The 21,111-nt window shown below is 37.2% G+C and overlaps 1 protein-coding gene across 1 annotated transcript in view; it reads left to right on the forward strand.

The window, feature by feature from the left end:
- Window positions 1-21,111, forward strand: part of FGD6 (FYVE, RhoGEF and PH domain containing 6) — a 114,263-nt gene that overhangs the window by 54,019 nt on the left and 39,133 nt on the right. Inside the window, 5 exon segments of the mRNA XM_036458691.2 lie at window positions 480-547; window positions 631-661; window positions 11,204-11,355; window positions 13,602-13,758; window positions 16,665-16,752. Coding sequence (XP_036314584.1) covers window positions 480-547; window positions 631-661; window positions 11,204-11,355; window positions 13,602-13,758; window positions 16,665-16,752 — 496 coding nt within the window.

Genomic DNA, 21,111 nt, shown 5'->3' on the forward strand with positions numbered 1-21,111 from the left:
TTGGCCAGTGTTTGGTGCAGACTGTGAAAAAGAGCCCTTTTCAGACTGCACTTAAGGTGTTTGACTTCGCGGCTTTTCTCTGGGTAAAGTGCTCTTATACATTCCTGTCAGACACTCACGAATCTCGCATTACTTGTGTGCACCGCAAGAAGAATGTGCATGTGGTATCTGTTGGGGTCATTTCTGTCTTGAACGACCGATGGCTATGCTGCACCAAGGCTCTTGGGCGTCTTGGGGAAGCCCATCAATCTAGGGCTGGGGATGGTAAAGGGTTACCGATCCTCTCAGCTTCTCCTGTATCCAGTTCAATAACTGTACTGAATTCTCTGCGTTTGTCATTGGAGATGTTATATAGCATGAAATGTGTTCTAGTCCAGAAACTTGTAAGTAACGGAACTGAATTTACATCTGACTAGTTCAAAACGGATCTTCATTATCCTTTTGTTAACTCATGCTTTCTATTGCACTCTTATCCACAGGATGAAGACACTGGAATAAGAAGTAAAGTCCATTATATTGCCAAGGAGATCATGAGCTCAGAGAAAGTGTAAGTATCTAGTTTGTGATTCAGAAGACTCTGTTTCCCCATTGACTAATTTAAAACATCTCTTTCATTGCTGTTTTTTACAGGTTTGTGGATGTGTTAAAACTTTTGCATATCGTAAGTATCTGCTAATATTTTCTTGAAGTCTAAGACTATCTTCTTTTACATCTTTTCCCAGCCACCAAAATTTTCAACATAACTTAAATATACTTGAACTAATACGTACATACATGTATGTGCTTTCTAATATATGGTTTTATTTCTAAATACAGAAATTTTCTAAAATGTGTGATATAGCCAAATTATCTCTGAAAAATAGAGAGCTTTTATAACTTTATCACCAAAGTCTCTTTACTTTCTATCTTCATAATAGTTTTCAAAGTGATAATATTTCTTCTTGGACATTTGCAGAAGTCTGCCATCAGTAAAATTTTGTATTAGCAGTATATACAGAATGTCCTGATCGGTGTTCAATTCTGTTCTTCTCTCTGAATAAGCTCATAAAAAGAGACTTAAAATAGACAGTTTTACAACTAACTTTTTACATTCTATTTTCAGTTTTTATAATTGTCAACTTGAACAAACCTGTTGGGAAATAATTAGGATATGTGTCTGGCTACATGTTCATTTTTCTCATGCACTCCTTTGTATCTGCAGGTTTTTACAAGTTTCATTACTCATTGGCAGCTAATGTGCTTTTAGTATTACTTTATTCCAATTGTATTTTGGCAAGATATTAAAACTTAACAGAAGAAAGGGATAAAGTAGAGGAAACAATGAAAAAAAGAAATTGAAGTGAAAGTATGGAGTAATTATTAACATCATCGTAAACTTAATTGCTGAGAATTGGTAGGCTCACAATCTATACACACATTTATGTCTCTGCAAAAAGTACTATTTTCAGTCTTCTTTTTAATAGGAACTACATGAAAAGTGGGTTTCACTTGGTGATTCACATTCACCAGATGATTCCCTTCTGCTCTATACTTGGTACAACAGAAACATGGAGGGCTAATTCCTGTGTGAAAAATACCTAGCTTTAGAAACATGTTCTAAAATAATTCTTAACAATACTAATTTGTTTTGTGAAACGATTTCCCTGTAAATAGTTTCTCACAAAACTCTTGATTATTTTGGTAACTTTTCTTTTGTAATTCACTAAAGAATTATAACAATACTAGAGTAGGTCTTCCCCAGCTGATGGCACCGGCTTCTCTCTGGCACCCAGGACCTTGGCTTCACTCCAGCCACTGGCAGGCACCCAGGATCCGGGCTTCCCTCCAGCCACTGGCAGACACCCGGGACCTAGGTATCCCTTACAGCCCTGGCTTCATCTGGAAAGTCATTTGGAAGGACATCTGGTCTAATTGGCATATTACACTTTTATTATTATAGACTAGAGGCTTGGTGCATGAAATTCATGCACAGGGGTTGGGGAGGGTCCCTTAGCCCAGCCTGCACTCTCTCCAATCTGGGATCCCTCGGGGGATGTCTGACTGCCAGTTTAGGCCCCATCCCTAAACCGGAAGTCAGACATCCCTTTGCAATCTGGGACCTCTGGCTCCTAACTGATCACCTGCCTGCCTGCCTGATTGCCCCTAACTGCCTTTGCCTCAGCTCCTGCCACTGTGGCTTTGTCCGAAGGACATCCGGAAGATGTCTGGCCTAATTAGCATATTACCCTTTTATTAGCCTAAATTTTCTCACCCAGACACCTGATAGACATGTTTAATTAGGACTTCTTCAAGGAAATTTTAAACATCAACAAGCCAATTAATAAGTTCTATAGTTAATAGAGGCAAAACATGTTATGGAATCAAAAAGTCTTGAGTTTGAACTTCAGTGCACTATTTCAGCTAATCTTGCATGGAACAGGTGTTGAACATTTCGCTGTGAACAACATAGAGTCCCTGCCCTCACAGGGCTCAGAATCTAGTGTACTGCTTCTCACACAATTGTGAGGGACAGGATTTAAAATTTTCCCATCCATGGTGGAGTGGAACTTTTGTAAAATATAATAAAAATGTCATGGCCATATCAAATTGATATAAAAGTTTTATATTCCTTATTCTTACTTTTTGACTAATATCTTTACTGACCAATAACAATTCGTGGACCATACTTTGAGAAGCATTAACTTGGTAGATTCTGTTTCTTACCAGCTATGTGAATTTTAGAAAACAGTTTAACCTTCTGATCAAGCTTGTCTCATTTATAAAATGGGGATAAAAGCTCCCATCTTTCATGTTGTGAGGTCTCAATGACATAAGATGATGTGCAATAGTCTAGCGTTACACATGGTATATGGTAGATTCTTAACTTACCTTTCCATTACCCTCTTCTTTTTTTAAATATATTTTATTGATTTTTTTTTTTTTTTTTTTTTTTTTTTTTTTTTTTTTTTTTTTACAGAGAGGAAGAGAGATAGTTAGTTAGAAATATCGATGAGAGAGAATCATCGATCAGCCGCCTCTTGCACACCTCCACTGGGAATGTGCCCGCAACCATGGTACATGCCCTTGACTGGAATTGAACCCGGGACCTTTCAGTCCGCAGGCCGACACTCTATCCACTGAGCCAAACCGGTTTCGGCCCATTACCTTCTTCTTTTCCATCTTCCATTTTAAGAGCATCAGTGAATGGGAAGCATTCATTCTATTTCCACACAGTTAACTTTTCACTTTTTCTAGTGCCATTCCCCCCTGTACTAAAATTTCATCTTAATGAAGGAGGTTCTGATTCTAATAGACAGGGAGGCAATTAAAAGCTTTACCAGTTTATTTATTTGGTTAATTAAAAATATATGTTCTGTTCTTACCTATATAATTTTGAAACAAATCATAAAAATGGATAATCAGATCAATTTCCCTAGATGGTCTTGGGCTCTTCCCAGCTGATGTTGAAACAGAGTGAGTCATTCATAACCCACATTAACTTGTATATTTTCAAAATCTCCTAAGCCTTTAATATCAGGGTGAGAATAGATCATCTGACCTCATGTTAACATTCTGTCTGGTGTGTGCAAATGTTAACTCAGCAGAACCCAACTCTAATGGGTGTCTTAACAACAGGGCATTAACCAGGTGTGAGCCTTACTAGGAAGGGCTTGTGATGGATAATACAGGTGAAGCCAAGGGCATCTTTCTTCCTCCCAATATTCCCACCATACCATTAAAGCTCATTTTTACTCCTCTACCAAAAGTACCCCATGATGGTCGTACACAGGCCCTTTAATGTACCGAGTCCTGCTATCTGAATGAGTTAACTTCTGTTATATGATAGAATATGACTGATTTAAAATATGTAAATAACATATAGATAATCCAATGGGTGTTTTTGGAAATCAGCAAGCTATTCAAGCGGCTTGGAAGAAGCTATTGTTTCAGTTATACATAATTTCCCATGAATAGTTTTCCATATTAGATTATAGAATAGCTAATAGATCTTTCTGTGGTGACAGAAATGTTCAATATTGGTGTTCACTATGGCAGCCATATCTAAAAGAAAATGTTAATATGTCCCTGTAGCTTACTAACACTTCTTTATTCATAATTTTTTAAATAACTAGGTGAAATAAATCAGAGGAAAAACGTTTTTTAATCTAAGGGATCTCATCATTTTAGTTATTACACTGAGAGGAAATAGACTAAGGTGAAAGGCACACGATTTAAAATATACTTAAAATTTTAAGAGCCAGTATACTCAGTTGAGGGCTTTGATTTATCTACCTGATGTTTGGGGGGAGGAGTTGCACTTGCAGAGGCAGTGGCAAGACTTTATAATTACTGTATTATGTGGTGCATACTCTTCAGTATATACCATGAGCTCCTGAACTTTGAACTGGATAAAAAAAAAAAAGAAAAAGTAAAATGTGCATATTGTCTCTAAGTCAATACTCTGATAAGTCCAAAGAGAAAGGCTATTCCTAAAAGTCAATCTTTCCCATTTCAAAATGGTAGTGCTATCCATATAATTGCAAAAGCCAGGAAACTAGAACTTGGTCTTCATTTCTCAATATCACTTATTTCTCTAGCCAACCCACAGCAAATCCACTGATTCTACTTCCTCTTTACTTTCGCCAACTTATCAAATCTCTTAATCAACAGCCTCCTAAATGGGCTTTCTATTTCCATTCTTACTCTGTCCCTTATATGATTTTTTTCCTTATAAAATTTTAAATGATTTTCTTAAAATATAGTGTCCCCCCAAAAATGTATACACATACCTTTGAATAATTATAAAGGCAGTGTTTATTACAATACATTTTATTTTCAAAATTGAGCTGTCAGCTGTTGAAGTGTGTATACATTTTTGGGGGGACCCCCTGTGTAAATTAGAGAATGCCACTCCTTTGCTTAAAAATCCTTTAAGTGATTCCCAATCCGTTAAAAATAAAGTCTAAGCTATTTACCATGACCTATAAGTAGGACAACCATATGTCTTTGTTTGCTTTTCACAGTCCTGGTTACTGTCTTGGAATAATGTTAATAGAACTCCTTTTCACTGTCAAAAATGATCTGGTTTGGACAGTAAATTGTGGCCCAGCCTATAAGGTTCTGTTGTCTCTGGTAATGAGATGAAACATTGTGGTAGGGTGGCATTCTCGAACCACTGACCATATTCTGGTCATACTGGCCTCCTTTCAGTTTTTGTTTAGCACTTAAGGTTATTCCTGCTCAGAGCTTTTGCTAATGCTGTTTCCTAGAATGTTTGTTCTTCCTTCATTTTGATTGTAGCCACTTTTTTCTTTATTCTTTCAATTGGGCTTTAACTGACCTCCTTAGAAAGCTCTCCTGTGACCATCTTTTCTCTTTAACTCCCCTGGTTTGTTTTCTTCTTGGCCGTAAGTATATAATTTGTATACTTGTTTACCTGTTTAGTGTTTTCTCTACTAAAATGCTATTATATTATATATAAATGCACATTTTAAAGATAAAACACGTTAGACATCTAATATAATTAAGTACAAATGATGCAATGTGTTTTTTGGTTTTGTTACTTTATTTTTGCTTTCTGGTGGGAGACTGATTTAATAAACAACTCTGTACATTTATTTTGTAAGTGTCCAGGCAGCATGATTAAAAATATATTTTTAAAGGGAATGGAGTTCAAAGACCTTGGAGGTCTTTTGGACATAGATGGATTGATTAAGTAATAGTTAAAAGGTACTAGGATTGAAGCATCTGTTTCACTAATTTCTTTAAGTTGGGGGATACATTACTTTAAAATTTGAGAGGCTCTCAGTAAGTCCATGGAGTTGGCAAAGCTTCTTAGACATCTAGATGTGTATTTTTAGTAAATAAAATATATCTTTTTTAATGCATTATAAAAAAGAATAATAGATGGCTTTCTCATAGAAGCCTCTGGTTTTCCCCAGTTTTAAATACACCCTATTTTTTTAATCTTGTGAACCATTTAATTATTACTTAGTTTTAGTTGTAAAGAATCCTCCTTAAGTGTCTACGGACATGGTTTCCAAACCTTCGCTTTTGAGCAGCTTTCTTTATGTGAGGACTGTTCTTCATTGAATGAAGTTCTTTGTTAAGGGCATCTTTGTCTCACTGCTAAGATGTGAGTTTCCCCACCTTGCTTTGGTATTTCCTTCATAGGCCACGGTTTCAGAGCTTCCAGGAACTTATGGATCTTAAATGATGTTCATGTGTTCATTTAAATTAACCAAAATCTTTCCTTTCATTTAATAAATGGCCTTCTAGTGAGTAATGTCTATGTGCCTTTTAACACACTATGTTATATAAGTTATTTATTTTAATCCTCATAACAACCCTATCGAATAGATGTCATTTTTATTTTTTAGATGAAGAAAGTAAGCTAATTGCCAAAAATAACCCACTACTAGATAAATGGCAAAGCCAGATTCTAACTCCGGTCTCTCTCAGCCCTTGTACTTAGTGAATTGTTCAGAATTTGATTAAAAATTGTTTCCTGAAATCTCTACCATACTGGAGAGGGTATAGATGTCTTTTAATATAGAAGCTTTGTTTTCAGAATTCTTTCTGTTGGCCCAGGAAATCATGGTATTTTATCTTTTAAAGCAGAGAATGAAGGTAGTTATTGATCATTTAGGATATATTATGATGATTACTTGTTAATGTTATTAAGCGGGTTGGAGACTTGAGATGGTGGATTGATGTCAGTGGTGCTTTACACAGTTTTGTATTGATGATTATGCACAGTAATAGACCTGAGCATATAGATAAGTAGAAATACTTTCATTGGGCAAATATTTTTATTTAAAAACAAAGTCAACTTGTTAATATGGGGACTTTCCCCCTCTGCTTTTACTTCATAATTTCACACTCATTTCTGTATATTTATCAAAGCTCTTTAACCTTAGCAGCTGCTTTGCTTTTGCTTAATATGAAGTGATTTTTAATGCCCTTCATGAAGGCAGGGAGCACTGCAGAGCTCCCTGTCTGCCCATCTGTCCATCTGGTCTTTGTAATTCATTGTTTCCTAGCAGTGGTTAAGTAACGCCCTAAGGTCAGGAAGCCCAGTAGGGACAGCTGGTAATTAAGTCACTACTTCTCTTTGACACTGGAGTTATAAAGCCAGACCTGAGGAACAAGGCCATCTGTTTGGTGCATCATTGCCTTAGATGTTCATATTTGATTTTATTTGCATTGATTTTTGCTGAGTTCTAACCAAAGTGATCTGAGTTGAACTAAAGTTATGTGTTCATACCTCAAAGGAGCTGAGTTTTTTAAAGTTGATCTGATCCTTATTTTAGGTTTTCTGGGAATTATGAAGAAAAATAGTATGATATGTTTTATAATTCAGAAACCCATTTCTATTTCTAAAAATTCCAAATTGAACAAGCATGTGGTTATTGTGCCCAGAAGCTAGAGTGCAAGTGGTTCGGTGGGTTTTATGTTAGAAGATTAGACTGACGTTATGTAGTTGATATCAGTAAACTCTGTCACCTTATCACCCCTTTTATTTTAATTACCCAGCCTTTTCAGCGTGAAAAAGTATATCTGGATCTAATTTTTGAAGTGCCAGGCCTGTGGTCTTGCATCCTCACTGATTTAATCAACTTAGATTCTTCTGCCCCAAAATAACTTTACTTCTGGCTTTTGAGTCATCACACTTTCCCAAATTATCCTGGATGTTAGCATTTAGAAAAATAACTAGATACATTGGGAGAAGATTGATGCGGAGTGGAGGGCTTTGGTCAGTGGGGTTATGGTTGGGCGTTAGGTCTTGGAGGGGACGGCCTGTGACGGCCGTTCCGGCATAGTGCCTGAATCCAGGAATTCTTACGGATGAGCGGAATGTCTTATAACGACTAAAGACAACAATCTCCTACCGCCACCCCTACCCTACCTGCCAGCAACCCCCTAAAAGCCAATCACTCCCTAACTCCCTCACCCCCCACAATCCCAAACCGCGTTGGCTTTCTACTTATTTATTCCTCCCTGCAACTACCCTCCCACTCCTCCCTCCCCCCTCCCTCTCCCCCCTCTCCCTCCCTCCCTCCTCCCTTCTCTCTCCCCTCCCCTCCCTCTCCTTCCTCCCCTCCCTCCCTCCCCTCCTCCCTCTTTTCTTTCTTTCTTTCTTCTTTCTTTCTTTCTTTCTTTCTTTCTTTCTTTCTTTCTTTTCTCTTTTCTTTTCTTTTCTTTTCTTTTCTTTTCTTTTCTTTTCTTTTCTTTTCTTTTCTTTTCTTCTTCTCTTTATTTCTTTTCTTTCTTTCTTTCCTCTTTCCTCCTTTTAGTGACACCAGTCCTACAAATGGTTGAATTCATAACGAACTGAGAAGTTAAATATTATGTGTGTCATTCCTGTGTGAACATCTCGTCCTGAGACCATAGTTCATTATTTTCAAGGGATGGTGACCCAAGAGATGAGGGAACGAGATTGAGACCAGGGCTGCGGTGCATAGCTATGAAAGCCGTGAGTTGTAGTAGGGCCTTTGGTGTAAGTTGGATTTACCTGGAGTGAGGGATGCTGTGTCCTTTTTGATTTTCAAAAAGGTACCACAAGGACCAGTGATTGCCTTGGTAGTGCTTGTTTAGAATATGTAACTTTCTGAGACTCTAGGGATAATTTCTAATTGATAGCTGGATATTAATTCTCTAAATCCTTATAGTTTCTATTCTGTGTCTTTCATTTGCTCTTTTAATTATTAAATTTGTTTTATTCTTACAGGCTAATTTTTAAAAAGATATTGTGGGCCATTAGTTCATCCAGAGCTGCTTATGGCCATCCACTATAGTACCGGGAAAAGGAAAGTTTTACCTGTTAATGCGATTGGGCCTCCAATTAGAGGCAGCCGTCTCACTGGTCAGCCCAGTGTGGATGTATTTGGCTGGTCTCTGTTGAATGTGTCTTACATAAACAAGTGTCCTTTTTGGCAATGGTGGCAGTTGTGTGGAATGCAGAGTCTGGCAAGCGCTGTGTCAAACAGGGTCCTTAAGCTAGTTAGCAGCTAATGTCTACTCTCACTGTCATGACTGAGGAAATACCTTCCAACTGGAAAATAAAGGTCACCCTGCTTCCAAGGGACAAACATATTCATCATTTAGTCTACCAGAAGAAAGGCCAGTGCTTCCTGCTTTGTTGAACAAGGAACTCATGTCTAAATTATATTAATTGTTAAACCATTAAAAACAAACTATAGAAGATGTTTACTGCTTGTGCTTTGAATACATTTACAGTTGAGGAAGTAATTCATGATATATAGGTATATTCTAATGTTCTGTATGTATGATGGAAAAATCTAATGACTTTCAAAAGTGTTAAGTAGCCCTATTTTCTTTTAGAAAATGTGAGTGCTGATAGAAGCAAGCTGTTGGGAGATGGAATTTGGCTGATATCCATTTAGTTTCTGGAGATGTTTTGTGTGGTTTTCTTGATTAAAGTTTATACAACTTAGGAGTTCTTATTTTCTATTACAGTAATTAGTTGTAAAAGTAGTTTTTTAGTTACTGTAAGTAGATGGTTCCTTTGGGTTAATGTGACTATTGGGCAGGTAAAGTTAGTCCCAGGAACTAAGGTGGATGTTAAGGTATTTGTTTTTAACATTTGGTTAGCAAAAGAGGATTTGACTTATCTAAAATAGCCATACCTTAAAAAGGAATTCTTTTATATACTTTTAAATTACATATGAGGTTTTTATCCTTTCCAAGAAGTGTAAAAAATACTTATGCTTACTATATGTATGTTGGAGGAAGGTGTTGAAGGACTGGGGGTGGAGGGAGGGGCGGAATCAGTATTTTGTTTGTTTGTTTTTTGTTTGTTTATTTGATTGGCCCAGTGAATCACTGAAGGGAAAGCAGGTGAAGATAAAGGCAATGGAAGATAAAGTCTGATAGGGAGTATGTTTTATTCAACCATTGCTTTAAGGTTTTAATTAAACCTATTGTTTCTAAGAAGGAACAGTATTTGTTTTTGAATTCTCAGGATTGTGGAAAAGATTCCACTGTTGTTTTTACTTATATCTTGAGGCCTACCCTCCAGGGATAGTGAAATTTAGACACATACCAATTAATTTGTATGTAAACTGTGTATATACTGAAACTATAGTGACTACAAAGTCAGACTTCATATTCTAAATGTTATCTGTTAGAAAATAGACAATTTATACCTAGATGAAGTTCTCCTCAATTTAACAAATTATCTATTATCCTAAATATAACAGAATTTAGAAGGTGAATAAAAAGATTTTCCTGAGGCCCCTCTCAGAAATTTTCAACTGTATCTCAGTAGCTAGGATTAGATGGGTCATATGGCCATTCCTAGCTAAAAAGGAATCTGAAGAAAAAGCATTTTTTAGCTGGGCATCTTGTCCTTCCCTCCCTGAAAAACAAAAACAAAAGCAACCTAGAAAGAACATATTACATTCATTGTTAAGAGACTGTCCCTGGTTTTCTTCAGAAACTTTATTTTTCTGCCTCAAACATACCTAGATTCCCCTCCGATATACTATTCCTGGACAGTTTAATTTTTTTTCTTTTAACCAATGAATGAAAAATGTCCAACACAACGAAACCTTTCTGTAAGAAAATAATTTTGTTCAAATAACTTTGTTACAGATTAAAACATTATTATTTGGCTTTATTAATAATGAAAAAGATAAGGAAAATGAAGGTAGCTCAAGGAAGCACAGTAAACCAAGAGTGAGTGAGGGCTTAGATCCAGTATTCTGTGATTTATCACGAATGTGTCATCCTTCACATGCCTCACCTAGAATGCTCCAGTTGTTGGGAAATGATTATTGAAAGTAGACAAAGGGGTTCTTCCAGAATAAAATTAGCTAAGATTTCCTGGAGGCTTTTAAAATAGGTTGTTTTCATATTGCAGAGTCTGGAATAATTTTGGACTCTACTTAGAGTTGCAATACAGTTTCTAAACATGCCCTTGAGTATAATTGGAGAGCAAACCAAAAGATTTAAGAGTAATATCACACAGCCTGCTTTAAAACCAAATATCTACCCCAGTACCTTTGTATTAAAAAAACAAAACAACAAAACTCTCTAGGTAAGTGGGATAGAAGGAAGTGAATACTTTTCAACTTCTAATTCTACAAGGGGAACACAGTTTTGCAATTTTTGTTGTTTTAGGGAATATAGTGACTAAGGGAAAAAGTCTTTTCAGGTTATATGTGTATGTGTATTGTTTTTCTCCTCTGAACTGTAATAGGATTTCCGGGATGCTGTTGCCCATGCTTCCAGACAACTTGGGAAACCAGTGATTGAGGACCGGATCCTAAATCAGATCCTGTACTACTTGCCTCAGCTGTATGAGCTCAACCGGGATCTCCTGAAGGAACTAGAGGAGAGAGTGTCGAACTGGTAAAAATGAGCAGACCTGCTTTCTTTGGGTTTCCAATTTTGGATGAAGCTATAAGCCAAAGGGCCCATAATCAACTAATTCAACCTTTTTTTTTTTTTTTTTAATAATAGCATATATATATATATATATATATATATATGTATGTGTATATATATATATATATATATATATATATATATATATATATTTGATTTTACACAGAGAGGAATTGAGAGGGACAGAGAGTTAGAAACATCGATGAGAGAGAATCATCGATTAGCTGCCTTTTGCACACACCCCACTGGGGATGTGCCCGCAACCAAGGTACATGCCCTTGACCGGAATCGAACCCGGGACCTTTTAGTCCGCAGGCCGAGCCAAACTGGTCCCGGCTAATTCATCTTTTTATAGGTGACCTTGATAATCAAGATTTTTGAGATTGAGGGAGTTTAGTTGATATTTTCACGTTGGAAAACATTTTTTAAATGTTTTATCTATCTGTTCTAGAGCCTCAAGTCATGAAATTCCCTTGTGTTTGGAAAAGAGGCCGTTCACTGAGATAAATTGATGATTTGATTAGTTGGTTTAGAAAATTTGTATGTGTCTGACACCATTTTAGATGCTGTAGATTTCAGGACAGATAAAGGATACCAAATAGTCAAGAACTTCCATTGGGTGGAGAAACTTTCAGAAATATGTAGAAAGTTTGGTATAAGGGATTGAATTTTTTGTTGAAATCCATAGGGGACCCACAATGATTTGGATAATAAAGAAGTATCACATACTTTCATGATCACAGTTTCCCTCTAAACTCTCTTTATATATAATCCAGGGAGAAAAAAACAAAAACAAACAAACAAACAAACAAAACCACTACTGCCTATTTTAGAAATATCATGTCTCTGCTTGTTTGGGAAAATATGTGAAATAAGCAATTAATACTTAGCAGCAGTTTACAAGTATAAAACAAAGTTAAGGTCTGAGGAATGACTGAAAGGTAGTTTTTAAAGTCTTGATAAAAAGAAAATGTATTTAAAGAGCTACTCTACATACTTAATCATTCTTATAAAAATTAGCTTTAAATAATCTGAAGTGACCTAGAATGTGCATATTTATGCAAGCAGGGGAAGCTTAAATATCTTTTTTGCTTTTACTAAAGTTTTCTCAGGTTTAGATCTATAGATGTTCTGTGTAAAAATATTAAGCATCCCTAAGAGACAGACTAATTTAAGGGACAACTAGAACAACAACTCTGGCAAAAGCTGTATTTATTACTATAATAACAAGGGATAAGATATATCCTACTTATGAAAATATTTTTCTTTGTTTTTTGAATCAAGACATTCTTTGGTGTTAATAGACTTTCAGAAATAATATTTTATACTGGCTTTTAATAACAATGATGAAATCTTTTATTTCTGTTTCAACCACTTTTGAACACTACTGTGTGCCAGTCAGCACTCTGAACATACTAGGCATATCACAGCACACAAAACATATAAGCCTCTTGCTCTCAAGGAACAAACATTTTAGTGAGGGAAGCACCAGACAAACATACAAAAAACAAACAAACAAAAAACAAAAAACACCAACACACACACACACACACACACACACACACACACACACACACAAAACAAAACTGGGTAGAAGCAGTTTCTGATATGCATTTATGTAAAATAGGATCATGGGTTAGTGAATGAAGATTGAGTGGCTAAGGAAAGTCCTCTAGGATGGCAGCACATTGAAAATGACATCTGTCCAAAAAGAAGTGGCCAGCCTGGGTTCCATATCTCCAGGTTTGTGAAATCATTAGTACCAGTTTTGAAAGTGGTTATGGATTCTCTGTGTCAGAACCCTATGAAGAAAGCCAGTGTGGCTGGAGAGTAATGAGAAAGAGAAAGAGAAGGGTAAGATGGGTCAGCAACGTATGAGCAATGCCACCTGTGAGGCTACGTAAGCCTTTCAGATAAGAAGTTTATTTTCCTGCTAAATAAGGAGGTTATTGGAAGTCACATGATATATGTTTGTAGACTCTGGTTGCACAGAGAATGGCATGGTAGAAGCAGGGAGACCATCTTGTTGGCAAAATCCTGGCAATATGTGATGTTGGCAATGGAAATGCTGAAGAATAGGCATTTGGGGATATGTCTGTCTCACAAGAAGAGAAAAGAGATAAGCTGATGCTTGAATATGGTCTACTCATTGGATATATTTTGGATACATTAATGACTCTTTATATTTTTGTGTATCTCTTTATCCTTAGGACAGAACAACAAAGAATTGCTGACATTTTTGTAAAGAAGGGGCCATATCTAAAAATGTATTCCATGTACATCAAAGAATTTGATAAGAATATAGCTTTACTGGATGAACAGTGCAAGAAAAACCCAGGTTTTGCTGCTGTTGTTAAAGAATTTGAGGTATTTTTGCTACCATCTAATGTTGAGCTTTTGTTTGTTTGCTTTAAAGTTTTAATCTGAAGTCATTGAAAATAAACCTTGCAAATAAAAATATATTAAAATATAATCCCTTCAGAATCAAAGAGGGAGTTGAACAAATTCAGTAGAACTCAAGTGTCTACAAGATTTAATTTTAGAAATCTTATTGCACATTGGAATATTTTAAAGTTTCTTCTTTTGTGTGTGGTAAAATATACAAAAAATGAAACTTAACCATCTGAACCATTTTTAAGTGTACATTCATTTTGTTATGCAACCAACCTCCAGAACTGTTTTCATCATGCAGAAATGAAGCTATACCCATTAAACAACCACTAACGCCCCCATTCTCTGCTTCCCTCAGCCCCTGGCGTCCGCCATCCTACTTTCTGTCTCTGTGAATTTGACTACTCTAGAGAACACTTCTTATTTTTAACTAACCCTTTCCTTTATTCTTATAACAACTAATCTATAATCATGATGGAAAATATAATTTTCCCCTTTAGATAAATAACAGTTTGTGTCACCATTAAGAAAAATGAATAGTATTTTTATTGCCAAAGCTTTGTGTTTTGTCTCAAACCTGTGAGGGTACAGGCCTGATTTGATTTGTTACAAACTGATGTAATGCTTCTTTTAAAGAAATAATTTTTAGCTAGTTTTACTTAAGTTTTCTCCCCTAATTTAGGTAAAATTACTATATGCTTTCATGATTATTTTTCTCTGCCTTGAAACTAAAAATTTTAGTGAATTCCATTCACACAAAATAGAAACATTTTAGCTGTATTAGGATAATGCTGATTTTGCCCTGGCTGGGTAGGTCAGTTGGTGGGAGTTTTGTCCCGATACACCAAGGTTGCTGGTTTGATTTCTGGTCAGGCCACATACAAGAATCAAAGGATGCATGGATACATGGAACAACAGATCTCTCTCTCTCTCTCTCTCTCTCTCTCTCTCTCTCTCTCTCTCTCTCTCTCTCTCTCTTTCTCTCGTTTCTCATCATTAAATAAAAATTAAAAAATAATAAAAGGAGCTCCTCAGGAAAAATAAAAAGGTACTGCTGGTTTCTAATTTGTACAGTAGGCAAGAAAATAACCAGGTCATGTGTTAACTTTTAGTCTGTAAAATATTTGCCAAAAATAGTTTTGTCAAAAAACAATTCAAATGAAAACCAGCCATTCCCTTTACTTTCTTACTTCTAATGTACTTTTCAGGTTTCAAATGTCATTGTAAGGCAACACAATTTTTTAAAAAAAACAAAACAAGGCTTGTAGAATTAAATTTATTTGAAATTATTAGCATGTTTGCTTAAAAACACACACAAATAATTAAACTTTAAAATTGTTTGTAGTCTTTTTTTTACTTCCTTTTCACCTCTCTGCTAATGTATTCACTCTATTAAGAAAGGAAGTGTGATGTACATAGTATGGATCTGATAATTGACCCAGATTTTCATCAGGTTCAAGGAGTGGTTCTGTTGCTTTAGTAGAAAAACACACACCATAAGATGGGAAAGTTAGCTGTTTGGGTTAATGGTGCTTGCATGATAGATGCTTTCTTAGTATGTATTATCATTTAATTTCAAATTATTTTATGTACCAGAACTTGGAGGTGCATATTTAGAAAAAAATAAAACAATCTGAACAAATCTGAAAGGAAAAAAAAAAAAAAGCAGAAAAAAAACACTTCCCCATCCACCTGAACTGTATAGGAAGTGCAGGATATCATTGGATGAGGGACATTTCCACTTGGCCTTTGTAATGCCACCTCCCAGTAAATACCTGTGTTGGAGAATGGGGTGGGGCTTAGGAATGGGCAGAAATGTCTGTTGTACACACAGAGAAAAGTGCTTTAAAGGCAAAATCAAATGTCCTTGCAGTCAAGTCAGAATGGTTCTGAATCAAATGTTTCTATATCCACTGTCATTTGGGGGCTGTCTCTTCTAGCCAGTCATCAAAGAAAGAGTTTTACATTCTCCAAACTTGTTAGAGAAAGATGCTTAGCAAGGCTACTTTTCAGGTTATCTTTAATTTTTGCAATTCTCTGCAGTATGACCCGTTGTTATGAGTATATTGATAGGCTCTGACTATTATTTGAATCCATTTCCCAGTAGGTTTATTACTGCCAACTTACTTTGAGGGCCATGCATTTTCTTGTTCCAAAGTTTTGTTTTTTTTTATGTTTATGAATAGACTAGAGGCCCAGTGCACAAAATTCGTGCATTGGTAGGATCCCTAGCAGCTGCATTGGCAAATGCTCTTCTAAGTGGCAGCTGCTGAGTAGAATGGGCTCTGATTGGCCTAAAATGCATCCACCACTCTCTGAGTGTGAAGGCTGTGAACAAGTTTTCCCTGAGTCAGTGATTTGAGAGACTTATTAACCTAGTGGAGGCCCAGTGCATGAAATTCGTGCACTCGGGGAGATGGGTTTCTCCAGCCTGGCCTGTGCCCTCTCACAGATCATTCCCCACCCCATGTCCCATCACCCCAAAGAGGTAGGCCCTGTCCTCCCATCCAGGGCTCCTCGATGGATTGCTCCAAAATGGTAGGCCTGTGTCAGGGTCCTACCTCTGCATATGCATCGTCAAGCTCCTGCCTACCCGCATGCTCCCCTCCTGGTGATCGCTCATTCCAATGTGAGGGCATCACAACATGGGGGCATGATGACCACACAGGCTTTTATTAAAGGATGAGAAAGGGTGGGCAACATAGTGAATTGGCTATAGTTTCACTCTCAGCATCACAGGTACAGCTTAAATGAAGGGAATTTCTCTGTGAATTCCCTTCTAGAGATGTTGGCTATTTAAAATTTGCCTTCTTCAGCACCTGAATCTTGTCCTGCCTCTTAGAAAAATGCTTGTGTTTACATTGGATGCCTTTTCCTTTCAGATGAGCCCACGCTGTGCTAATCTGGCCCTCAAGCACTACCTGCTCAAACCAGTTCAGAGGATCCCCCAGTACAGGCTGCTGCTAACAGGTGGGCATCTCTGGCAGTTTATCTCTCATTTTCTATCACTCCAGTCACCCCTATACCTATTATATGGATTTATAAATTGTTTAGAACCCTGCATGTGCATTGCCTGAACCTAACCTCTTTTAGTTCTTTGGTCATCCTGTGTACATTCTCTGCTTTAGGCATTTATATTCCTTTTGCTCAGAACTTCTTTTAACATCCCATTCTACAACCCTGCATCATATTGCCTGATTAATACGGTATTAACCCCAAGGAAGGTACTATCCCAGCCTTGATAGTTGATATTTAAATCAATTGTCATGGCCTCAGGCACTTCAAAGGGATGTAAAAAGGCTGGGGTTGGAAACATCCAAGCCTGCAGGCCATCTAAGGCCCTGCCAAGGCATTTGGGGAAAGTTAATGACATGTTTGACCAAGTATAGCAGACTCATTTTTAAGTTGATAATTTTGTATGGCCTGCAAATGATGTTATAAATATCCAAATGGCCCTTGGCAAAAAAAAAAAACAACACACGATTCCCCACCTTCGATTCCCCATCCCGATTCCCCATCCTGATATAAGGAGAATATTGCTTTGGTGAGTGTGTTCTAAATTAGCCCTCACTGTTATTAGTAGTTAGTAGCAGCATTGTCCTTATCACCATCATCATCAACATCATTATCATCATTCTTTGGTCATTGTCTATGCCTTCTGCTTAACTGAGCTTCAACATCTCAGGGCTGTGCCTATTTACTTTTCCACTCTAATAGTAAAAAGCAGGGGGGTGGGGGGGGAGACACACACGGACTTTTTCAAAAAGCTCTGATTTGACCAAAAGCACACATTGTGCTGAGGACTTTATATTCATTTACTCGTTAAATCTTCACCATTGTTACGATGAGACGATGAGACCTCCGTTCTTGTCTTCTTGAGGGAAAGATTTCAATCAAGAAAAAGTGTAAAAAAGAGAGCAAGAATTTATTGACCAAAAACATAGGACAGTGAAACAAGGAGCATTTCTCCCCTGGTTGTGTTGTAACTGGTGGGTGGGCAGAACTGCACCAGGTGTCTGACATGTGGGGTCAGATCAAACCTGGGTTCAGCAACCTCCATACTTGGGTTCTGGGTAGGAAAGAATTCAGAGCCAAGACCCAAACTGTAAGAGAACATTTATTTGGTAAATCATAAAGGTAGAAAAAAAATAATTTTTAAAAGAAATGGGCTTAGGAAACAAATTATAGAGGTAAAGAAAAGGGCCTTTGAAGCTTGTGAGTGAGGAAGTTAGTGTTAATGTGCGTGGGGCTGGGAGGTGTAAGGGAAGGAAAGAGAAAGGAAGGAAGGATTTGTGGTGTGCTCTGAGGAGGGAGAACTCTAGGTCCTCATCCTAGGGTTTTAACATTCTTTTTGTTGTTTTTTAATCCTTACTTGAGGCTATTTTTCCATTGATTTTTAGAGTGAGGGCTAGAGTGAGGGAAAGAGAAATATCAGTGTGAGAGAAACACATCAATTGGTTGCCTCCTGCATTAGCCCGACCAGTGCTAAGGCTGGGGAGGAGCCTGCAACCAAGGTGCAGGCCCTTGACCAGAATCAAACCCAGGACCCTTTGGTCCGCAGGCAGACACGTTCTATTCACTGAACCAAACCAGTTAGGGCACTAGGATTTTGAGGGTGGAGATTTTAAAAATATATATTTTTATTGATTTCATAGAGGAAGGGAGAGGGAGAGGAAGATAGAAACATCAATGATGAGAATCATTGACCGGCTGCCTCCTGCACACCCCACACTGGGGATTGAGCCTGCAACCTGGGCATGTGTCCTGACCAAGAATTGAACCGTGACCTCCTGACTATGACCTCCTGGTTCATAGGTTGATGCTCAACCACTGAACCACGCCGGCCAGGCAAGGGTGGAGATTTTAAGGGAAGAACCAGGGGAAGATTTCAAAAGAATATTCAGCAGTTTTCCAGGTCTGTCCTTTCAGGATTGTGGTCTCCACTGATTGATTGGTCATCACTGTGGCAGGGGGTCATTTTTCAATGCAGTTGGTCCTGAAATTCAGCGGTGGTGGCTGGTTTGATAGCTTATTTGGGCCTGAAGCTGAAATACAACTGAGGCATAGATGTTATCTCTAAGGAGGAAAGGTCAGGGGGTCCAAACCACATGGATATTGATATGCTGGGGAGGAAAAGTCATCCTGGGATCGAGGTCCTACTCTACAATTAATTGATGGTTCTTTGCTAGGCACTTGGTGCTTTTCCACCCTGGTGACCTTCTGTACCTGGCCCATCACCCTTTCTCTGCTCATATCTGTCTAACTGCCTACAACACTTGCAGGTCTCATGAGATCCCTTAGAGGTTAGGGGATACGTGCCTCTGTGGGAAGGAGACGGGAAGGGAATGGCACAGGTGTGGTGCTTCCTGAAGGGAGAGCATCCTGGGACCTTAATTTTCAGGGCCTTCAAAGGTTGGACGTTCCAGGATGTTTTAGGGGTAGATCAGTAGAATATTTATCAGCTTTGTGATGTACCAAAATGAAATTTATTCTCTTAATTTGTCCTTGGATGTGGTTGGCAAATACCACTTAATTGGATTTCTGTTATCTGTCTCTCTGAGGAGGATGATTTAAACTATTTACCCTCTGGCTGGGGAGAAGTACAAACTATTTACTCTTAAGTGTCCTTGGTTTAGGGGAATTTGGGATTAACTAGGTGGCTGCAAACTGCTGTTTAACTATCTGTCTCAGTTTCCCTATTCTGCTAGCCCTGAAATTTTCTTATCTTCTTGCTATGGTGTCTATAACACCATAACCATGTGTATAGCACAATATTTTATTTACTTAAAATAAAATAACAGGCTTTTTAGAGATTAAGTGGTTTGGTATCACAAAAAAATTAGTGAGATCTCAGTACTAAACATAGTATCCAATACATACTACTAGGTCCTCAATAGTATTTGCTAAATATACAGTGACATAATATACCTACATAATGTGCCTTAAGAATTGGCCCAAATGGACGAGAATACTAAAATGCCACCACTATTCTAAATTCTATCTGTTGTAATTTTTCTTTTTAATGGTTTTATCTGTTGTAATTTTATATAAGTAGATTTTAAGGTTCTTGGTTGCTATCAGTGCAAGAAGTGCATACTTTTACCCTTAATCTAATCTCTTCCTTTTAAACCTAGGGCTTAATTGATTGAAGTAGGTGAATCCTTGAAAGCCAGGATTTCCCAATTTCCCTTTAGGCAAAGGCTTTCTGCCTTCCAAGCTGGCCTAGCGGAGAACAAACTGATGATAAGGAAGGCCTTGCCTTTCAGCCCCAGGTCTTGCTTCCTTAGATGTTTCTACTTAATTTGAATTTCTAACAGTGTATTGGACTCTAGATTTTTCTCTGGAATGACCTAAGGCAAACCAAATAATTTGAGGATATCCTGTCCATCTGTACTTTTCTTTCCCCTGTGTTTGGACGACACAGGACAAAAGGAAGTACCCATGCATGTGTTGTGTTTTTGCTAGATAAATTCACTGCTGTATCATAAATGAGCTATTGAATGGCTAGGCTATTTCTACAGCTGTCAAATGAAGTCTTGTTTTTAGTGGCAAAAGACAACTGTGGTTTTAAAAGCTATGATTTGTAAGAAGGATGGAGCAAGGTTATGAAATTTTCATGTGAAAATATTTCCCCCCCACATCATGACTGATATAAGTAAAAATGTTACACATTTTATTTAATTAAGGTTTCATGGTGAGTTTGATTTTAATTGATTAATGGTGAGATAGCAAAAGCAAGTTTAAAAGCCTTCTTTAAGAGAACAGATGTTATTTGTTTTATGAGCTTGGGGTTACTTTTAGTTTTGTGCTATCTCTTGTTTAATCTTAAAGCTGTTTCCTCTTTTTTAAATTGGAAAATCTTCATTATTTAAATGATACACATTACCTTACATATAGTAAACCTGTAGTAATTATGGATCCATTGAAAAGTAAATAGCTTGTTCAGGGTTGAAAAGTCAGGACTAAAGTCAAAGAAAGAACATAGATTTCACATTCTTTGTCCTATGCCTTTTCTCCCATTGATTCAAAGTCTTCTCTTCCACCAAGCCTAAGCTGAAGTCCTCCATTCTCTTTGAAACCTGATTACTGAAGAACTAACTGATTACTCCAGTTCTCCTTGACCTTAGTATCATTGCAGTGTGACTTAGTAAACTTCTATTTGATGCCTTGTGAATTTGGTGATATTCATACTATTTGAATATTTAGTTCTTAATTTAATAAACTTTTTGAGGTCAAAGAGTGGATCTTTTACTAATAATTTAGTGCACCCCAATATATCTAAGTCCATTTTGGATGCCATGGACGCTGTTCAGGAAATAATTTTGGTTG

The sequence above is a fragment of the Pipistrellus kuhlii genome, unplaced genomic scaffold (assembly GCF_014108245.1).
Source record: "Pipistrellus kuhlii isolate mPipKuh1 unplaced genomic scaffold, mPipKuh1.p scaffold_m20_p_3, whole genome shotgun sequence".
In the NCBI taxonomy this organism is placed as follows: Eukaryota; Metazoa; Chordata; class Mammalia; order Chiroptera; family Vespertilionidae; genus Pipistrellus; species Pipistrellus kuhlii.